The sequence below is a fragment of the Quercus lobata genome, chromosome 4, assembly GCF_001633185.2.
Source record: "Quercus lobata isolate SW786 chromosome 4, ValleyOak3.0 Primary Assembly, whole genome shotgun sequence".
NCBI classification, from domain to species: Eukaryota; Viridiplantae; Streptophyta; class Magnoliopsida; order Fagales; family Fagaceae; genus Quercus; species Quercus lobata.
The window spans coordinates 29,496,436-29,505,590 of NC_044907.1; the positions used below are offsets into that span (position 1 = coordinate 29,496,436).

The 9,155-nt window shown below is 41.8% G+C and overlaps 1 protein-coding gene across 1 annotated transcript; it reads left to right on the forward strand.

Moving 5' to 3' along the window:
- Positions 1-5,494: 5,494 nt before the first annotated feature.
- On the forward strand, positions 5,495-8,149 carry LOC115985003. The gene is made up of 5 exons (XM_031107979.1): positions 5,495-6,048; positions 6,244-6,350; positions 6,424-6,836; positions 7,052-7,199; positions 8,094-8,149. Exons 1-5 carry the CDS (start codon positions 5,495-5,497, stop codon positions 8,147-8,149), a joined length of 1,278 nt encoding a protein of 425 aa, XP_030963839.1.
- The last annotated feature ends 1,006 nt before the right edge of the window (positions 8,150-9,155 follow it).

Genomic DNA, 9,155 nt, shown 5'->3' on the forward strand with positions numbered 1-9,155 from the left:
GGTCACCATCGGAGTTGGTGGGGTTGGGTGTTTTGGTGGATGAGCAAAGTACTCATCCAGGAAATATATTTGCCAATTGCCAGATTCAAAGGTAAAACTGGAAAAAAATTATTAAAAAAAAAAAAAAAAAAAAAAAAAAACAAAGAGTTTTTATATTCCCAAAAGTTTTAAAGACCCGCCTACTCAATTCAAATGTAAAATTTAGAGAAAAAAAATTGAATTGACTTTAACGGGTTAACTTAGAAGAGTTAATTTGTAATCAGAAATATTGACTGTTTCTAGCAGGATCTTGTATAAATTAATCACTCTCTGCCTAGGCACCCTCCTTATAAATGTTTCTGCACATCTTACCTACCCTTAACTGTTTAGTTGACTTGCCTTCGACAAATATATGTTTCTCTTTAAGATATTGAAAATGAGAGCAACAAGCTAAACTCAAGGAACTTTATTCGTTACAAATTAGGCGTGCTATTATTATTATTATTATTATTATTTTTTGAGAAAAAGGCGTGCTATTAATTTTGTTGCAGATTTTGACAGTAATTAATTAACGATATGGGTCCTTAGTCCTTATTACTTATTAGCCCTTCGGTTTCACCTTCCACATTTCTGTCCTTCAATAGCCTCGCTCACGTTCAGACTTCTCCCTCTCTCCCTATATCTGGTATGCTCATAAACTCTCCTTTTCTCACTATATTCCTCACTCTCACTTAAAATTGTTTGTGGATTTGTTTGCTGTGCTTCGGCCTTCTAGACAAGGATTAAACTTTGACTTTTTATTTATTTTTTTTTATTATTATTTTTTGACTGAAAGAGGTAGAATTATTATTATTATTTTGTATATGTTTTGTTCTTCTTCGACTTTCCTCTTTGAAGCTTGCTTGATTATTCAATTCTAGCTTCAAAAAAAAAAAAAAGCATTAGTAATACAAAAAAAAAACCAAGTTTTCTAATGTATTTTGTTATTTTTTTACTTTTTAAGTCAGAAATTTAGAATATGGTGCTTTTAGTTAAAAAAAAAAAAAAAAAAAAAAAAAAAAAAAAAAAGAAAAAAAAGAAGAAGGGAATTTTAGCTAAGCAAAGTCCTTATATGGTAGAATATTAGTTGATCTGTTTAAGAATAATTTATTGGTGATTTTTTTAATGCTAAATGGGTTTTCTGGTGTTTTTTAAAGCTTTTTTGAATGGGTTTCCTATAGTGTAATGTTTATAATAAAGTGTAAATTTTATTAATATACCATAAGGTTTGGGTTAATACCAATTGAATTTAAGACTTTTTAAAACTAGCCAATTTGATCCCTAAAGTTAACTTAATTTAGTTATTTTTTTTTTCAACTATTTTAAGGACTAAATTGGTTTTAGGGACCAAATTGATTAGTTTTGAAAAGTTTTGGACCTGGTTGATATTAGCTTAAACCTCAAGGGTGTGAATGGAATTTACATAAATTAAAAGTTGTAGGCTTAAGCATTTAGATTATTGATTAATAAGAATTTTGAGAGATTCTAATCTGTTATCAAAAAATAAATGAATAAGAATTTTGAGAGAAGTTTTCTTTCTTATTTTTCTCATAAATTCAAGATTTTTTTTTTAATTTTTATTTTGGATTTTTTTAATTTATTTGTGTTGAGCCAATGTTGAGCCAATGCCTCGATTCATACACAGTATTTATTACATACATATTTACACATGTAAAAAAGCAACTGAAATTTTGAATTTAATTCTCGAAGATACTAGATTTTATCTTGATGCAAAAAAATTATTTTGTAAAGTGTTCCGAATGTGCCGTCACAATTTGCTATGTAAAGTGCATTTCCCACGTAAAATTGAAAGATTGGATGATTATATATTTTTGGTCCTCTATTTACTACCCTATTTCGAATCCTTTATTTTCATTTGAAATAAATTGATCAAGGAAGAAGAAGGAATTTGTAGTGCTATCTGTTGACTCACTCTAAGCGTTTTGTTGCTCATGGATTTTTTTTTTTTTTTCTTCTTTTTTCTTTATAAATTTCTTTTTCAGTCACATACGCGGATTCCCTCACGCCTTAAAAAGCCTGTATAAAAGGAAGATAAAGAAAACTCCCAATCAGTAGACTTCCACACAAATACTTCACAGGAAGGACTGTGATCAAGAGATATGGAGAAGACGATTAACCACTTCAGCCATAGACATCCATTAATGCTTCGTAGTAGCTTTCAGCCACCGGCTCCTAATCGCGTTAGCCTTTCATCATTGCTTCGTCCTAAGCTAGATAAGCACTGCTCTGCATGCCAGATGTGCTATGAAGGTCCTGCCTATTGTTGTGACGATTGTAGTTATTATTGATGGGAGTGACGAGAATGCATTACCTGGACGAAGCCAACACTAATGACAAGGTCATCCCTAGCGACGAGGAAATCAGCCATCACTGACGAGGTAAGGAAAGTCATTCAATGATGCCAGCCAGTAGTCTGGGCAGTTACGAAACCAGTAAAATAGACCGTTGGGAGCCTAATAAAAGCTCCATAATTGGGCTGGAGGTGTTACTAAGAGAGGCATTAACACTCCAACTGCTAGCAACCAAAATCACATATATAAAGTCCTTGCATTGGCAGCACAAGGTACATATACTGATATTCTCAGAAAATACCTATTACTTTTCTATATTGGCAAATTGCTTTTCTGTTCTAACTTTAGCATCGGAGGCGTTGTGGTAGGCACCACACCGGTGACCCTTTTTAAAGGATACATTGGTGTTAACGAGGAGTTCCATCTGCCCATTTCGACTGATGAATTCACACCTCATTAGTTTGGCGCCGTCTGTGGGGACGACATTCTCAGATTCATATCTAAAAACGTAGTTTCCGTCAAACCTTTACATTTAGATGGAATCCAACCCAGATTCAGCAGTCTTGGCCCTGCAAGTTCAGGCCCTTGCAGCTACCATCGAAGAACTCACCAAACAAAACCAGGAAATGAAGTTATGACTCCAACAGGTTCAACAGGCTCAACAGGAAGAGAACCGGTCCAAAGGCAACTTGGAAGGAGAAGGGGATAGCCACAGGAGAGATACCCCTCAGAGGCCAACTACTCCAGACGAGTAGAACTCAGATCTCCTTCAAGAAATAAGGAAGGAAATGGACGAACTGAGGAGCGACATTAAGGAGAAGACAGACCGGAGCGTAGACAGAATGATAAAGGCTACAGACTGGCCTTTCACCGCGGCAGTACTTGAATGCCCTGTACCATCAAAGTTTCGCTTATCTCAACTTGAGCCATTCGACGGACTCAGAGACCCTCAGGACCATCTTAATACCTTTAAGACGACTCTAGGTCTTCAACAACCACCTGACGAGATACTATGTCGTTCCTTTCCTACCACCCTCAAAGGAGCTGCAAGAGAATGATTCACGAAGTTACCAACCTTATCCGTAGACAACTTTGAGCAATTAAGTAATGCTTTCTTGCGCCATTTCATAGGGGGGCAACGACCAAAGAGGCCGGCAGACTACCTACTCACCATTAGACAGGGAGAAAAGGAAATCCTGAGGTCATATGTCAAACGCTTCACCCGAGAGACTTTGGAGGTGGACGAAGCCGATGACAAGGTGCAGCTGATGACCTTCAAAGTAGGACTAAGGTCCAGAGATCTTGTGGCCTCCCTCGCAAAGAACCCGCCAAAGACAATGGCATAAATGCTCCTGAAAGCGCAAAAGTACATGAACGCTGAAGATGCCTTAGCGGCCATAAAGGATGCAGAGAAGCCAGGAGACAAGGCAAAGAAAGAAGACGACCGTAGGGGGCAAAAGAGAGAGCGACCAGACCGTCGGAACAATGACGGGAATAGGAGGAAGGATGATAAAAGTCCTCGGACGGTAAGATTTACTCCTTTGGTTATGCCTGTTGACAAAATTTTCACGCAGATCAAGGACGAGCATTACCTCAAATGGCCAAGACCATTGCACTCATCCCCAAATGTCTGCGACAAGAACAAGTACTGTCGGTTCCACAAAGATCACGGTCACAACACGGAAGACTGTAGAGACCTAAAGGAGCAGATAGAAGAGTTGATATGTAAGGGGAAGTTACAGAAATATGTGAAGAAGGAAGAACATGGTAAATTCAGGGACGATAATAAAGGCCAGCATGAATCCTTTTCCCAGGATGACGACCGTCTGTCCCAACCTCCGCACAAAGTGATCGGGGAGATACAGACGATTACAGGAGGGCCATTCTCGGGAGGATCATTTAAATCACTCAAGAAGGCATACCAGAGGTAGGTAAACAGTGTCCATGCCGTACCCCCATCAAAGCACAAATGAACATACCAGGACATGTCCTTTAGTGAAGTAGACGCCATGGGGGTGAAGCAGCCCCATAACGATCCCTTGGTCATAATGCTGAATATAGAAGAGTTTTATACTAAGAGGATCCTCGTCGACAATGGCAGCTCTGCGGACATCATCTACCTCCCAGCCTTCCAGCAGCTGAGACTAGATCCGAAAAGACTGCGCCCTTTTGACTCTCCACTCGTCAGCTTCAGCGGAGACAGGGTCTACCCTAGGGGCATAGTGACATTGACGGTGACGGCAGGGGCCTACCCAGTGCAGTTGACCCGTCAAGTAGACTTCCTGGTGGTAGATTATCCCTCATCCTACAATGTCATCATTAGGAGGCCCACGCTCAACAAGTGGAAAGCGGCGACGTCAACCTACTGTTTGAAGGTAAAATTCCCAACAGATAATGGCGTCGGTGAAGTGAAGGGGGATTAAGTCCTGGCAAGAAAATGCTATCAAGCCGTCCTGGCTGTGAAGGAGAACCACACATGGATGATTGAAGAAAAGGAAGAAGACAGGATAGAGGCCCTGGAAACAGTGGAATTGGTAGAAGGAGAAGCGAACAAGACGATCAAGATAGGAACGACATTAAGTCCCAAGATGAGAACAAGACTCATAAATTTCCTTAAAGAGAATCTAGATGTCTTCGCATGGAGCCACGAGGACATGCCGGGCATATCTCCAGAAGTCATCCAGCATAAGTTGAATGTGGGCCCAGAACGGAAACCCATCCAGCAACGACGAAGAACCTTCGCCCCAGAACGAGATCAGGCAGTTGTAGAGGAAGTTACCAAACTCCTGACGGCAGGGTTTATCCAGGAGGTGTACTATCCTGAATGGCTCACAAATGTCGTCTTAGTAAAGAAAGCAAACGGGAAATGGAGGATGTGTGTAGACTTCACCGACCTAAACAAGGCATGCCCAAAGGACAGCTTCCCTCTACCAAGAATAGACCAGCTTGTGGACTCCACAGCCGGGCACAAATTACTAACGTTCATGGACGCCTTCTTAGGGTACAATCCGATAAAGATGGCTGAGGAAGACCAGGAGAAGACCGCCTTCATCACAAGTCAATGACTCTACTATTACAAGGTAATGCCTTTTGGATTGAAGAATGCCGGAGCTACGTATCAGAGGTTGGTGAACAAAATGTTCAGCCAGCAGATTGGCAGGAACATGGAAGTGTACGTGGACGATATGCTCATCAAGAGCAAAGAAGAGTTCGCACATCTAGACGACCTGAAGGAGACGTTTGCAACCCTCAAAACACACCAGATGAGGTTGAATCCAAGTAAGTGTGTTTTTGGGGTAGCTTCGGGAAAATTCCTGGGATTCATGGTGTCCCAAAGAGGAATAGAAGCAAACCCAGAGAAAGTGCGAGCCATCATCGACATGACGTCACCCAGGACCATCAAGGAAGTTCAAAAACTCACAGGAAGGATAGCAGCTTTGAACAGGTTCGTCACCAAGGCTACAGATAAATGCCTGCCATTTTTCAAGACCTTGAAGCAGGCTTTCGCCTGGACCGACGAATGTGAAGCTGCGCTCCAGGAACTAAAGCGTTACCTGAGCAGTCCACCCCTCTTAAGCCCGTCCAAAGAAGGGGAAAACCTATATCTATACTTGGCAGTGTCGGCCTCGGCAGTAAGTGCAGCCCTGATCAGAGAAGAGGGCATGAAGCAGCTCCTAGTTTACTACGTCAGCCAAGCCTTCCAAGGAGCTGAGTCCAGGTACCCAAGGATCGAAAAGATCACGTTCGCATTGATAGTAGCCTCACGCAAGCTAAGGCAATACTTCCAGGCAAACCTCATTCTCGTAATGATGGACCAACCAATCAAGAAATCAATGAGCAAGCCCAAAGTAGCAGGGAGAATGGTTTAGTAGGCGATTGAACTTAATCAATTTGACATCGAGTACCATCCCAGAACGGCGATCAAGGCGCAAGCTATAGCAAACTTCATCGTAGAATTCACTCTTCCAGACGAAGAAAGGATTACCGACGAGGTAAATAGATGGATAATACAAACTGATGGTTCGTCAGCCCAGACAAAGGGGGGAGTGGGGGTCGTCATAACCAAAATATGGGGTCCAACTAAAATTTCCAGCTACCAACAACGAAGCTGAATATGAGGGGATACTGACGGGATTAAGGCTTGGAAAGGCACTTAGAGCTAAGAACCTGTTAATCCAGAATGATTCAAAACTAGTAATCAGGCAGATTAGAGGGGAGTACGAAGCAAAGGAAGAAAGAATGCAGAAGTACCTTAGGTTGACGAAACATTTAACTCGAGAATTCGATGCAGTGGAGTTCGTGCAAACCCCAAGAAGCCAGAACATGGGGGCAAACGAAGTCTCGAAGCTAGCATCATTAAGAAAAGAGGAGAGTAGCACAGATTTGACGATGGAGATCCAGAAACACCCCAGCATCGAAGAGGTCTCAACGTTTACCATCCAGAGCGCAAACAGCTGGACGACGCCCATAATGTCCTTCCTCCACTCCCTCAGAACAAAGAAGAAGGTAAGAAGGTCAGGAAGAAGGCAGCCAGGTTCACGATCCTTAATGACAACTTATACAAGAGAGGCTTCTCCATGCCTTATTTGAAGTGTGTCGACGAAGAAGAAGCTAGATACATACTGGAAGAAATCCATGGAGGAGTTTGTGGCGACCACGCTGGTCCCAGATCACTTGTGAACAAGGTGATACGGACAGGATATTTTTGGCCAACTATGCAGGTGGACACTGTTGAGATCGTCAAGAAGTGCGACAAGTGCCAACGATACGGGAACGTGCAACGGCTTCCAGCGGAGAAACTGACGAACATATCCTCTTCGTGGCCATTTGCACAGTGGGGGATCGACATCATCGGCCCACTACCCCAAGGTAAAGGTTAGGTAAAATTCCTACTTGTTGCTATTAATTACTTCACAAAATGGGTTGAAGCAGAGACCCTAGCAATGATCACCGAAGCAAGAATACGGAGCTTTGTGTGGAAGAATATAATATGCAGGATCGGGATTCCCTTGACGATCATATCAGATAATGGGAGGCAGTTCGACAGCCAAGGGTTCAAAGACTTATGTTCAAACCATGGGATCAAGAATCAGTTCTCATCCCCGGGACATCCCCAGGCAAACGGGTAGACGGAAGTGACAAATCGAACGCTGCTCAAAATTATCAAAACCAAGCTGGACGATGTGAAGGGTGCCTGGCCAGAAGAATTACCTAATGTCCTTTGGGCTTACAGAACCACAGCAAAAACCCTAACAGGAGAGACCCCCTTCAGGCTTACCTATGGCACAGAAGCAGTAATCCCAATCGAAATGGGAGTAGCAAGCGTCAGACGAGAGAAGTTCAACCTAGGTTGCAATGACGATGAACTGCGACTCAACCTAGACTGTCTGGATGAAGTGAAAGACAACGCATCCAGCAAGATGACAAAGTACTAGCTGAAGATGGCCGAATACTACAATAAAAGGGTTAAACTCAAACGACTGGACATAGGAGACCTCGTCCTACGCAAGACCACCACAGCAACTAAAGACCCTACCCAAGGAAAGCTGGGCCCCACATGGGTAGGGCCTTACCGAGTTACTCACTACTCAAGGCAAGACAGTTATCACCTGGAGACCATTGACGGATAAAAGCTCCCCCGACCATGGAACATCGAGCATTTAAAAAAATACCACAAGTAGATGTAACAAACGGACATGTTCATTCTTGAAGTCAATAAAAGAATCATTCCTGTAATGAATTATTCCTCTGATATCTGTGTAGGCAGGTCTAGCCAATCTGGAGGCATAAAAAGGCTAAGTAACAAGATTTCGTCTTGACGGATGTAAGTTACTGACGATACCCCCAAAGGGTTTAAAGCATATATATATATATATATATATATATATATATATAAAAAGAGCTCAATAACAAGATTCCGCCTTGACGGATGTTAGTTACTGACGATACCTCCAACAGGTATAAGACATATAAAGGCTAAGTGATATAATTCCGCCAAGACGGATGTAAATCACTGACGAAGTCTAAAGTGACAAGATTCCTTAAATAGATGTAAATCACCAAAAAAATGACCAAGTGATAAGATTCCGCTTTGACGGATGTAAGTCACTAACAAAGCCATAAAAGCAACAAATGTCCCTAGAATAAGCTATTGACGAAGATGCAATCTTGAAGCCTGGGCAAATGGCAAAGTCCCGCTTAACAGAATCAGGATAATGATGAATCCGAAAGAAAAAGGATAAAGAGAAAAAGAAGAGGGACAAGAACCTTGCAACAAATCAAAACAAAACTCAGGCTGCATTCGAGCCCTCCTTAAGGATAGAGAGTGATAAACAAGTCACTGACAACAGCTAAGAAATTTGTGCTAAGTATAAGGTACGGACGAACTTAAACATCACAAGCACAAGCATAGTCGTAAACACAAGCATAGTCGTAAAAACAGGTAAGCACAAAATCATAAAAAGCCCAAAAACAGCGAGCAATTATCCTTGTTCTTCCTACAGACCCATAAAACACAGGGCCAAGAAACATTGTTCTAAAAAAATATTTAAAAAAAAAAAATATATATATATATATATATATATACACATCACCAAAAAGCCCAAAACATAAAGGGCATACATAACAAATAAATTTTCCTAAGTATCAGGTCTGGGTGTCGGTAGGAGTGTCAGTAAGGGGAGCGTCAGCGTCAGGAGCGTCACCCGTAGCAGGAGCTTCACCAGCACCAGGGGCGTCACCTTTAAGGGCCGATGACTGAGCAGCCTCGTCAGCCACCATCTCTTGATCTACCACTTCTAGATCCAGGTTTGGCAGATCAACCCC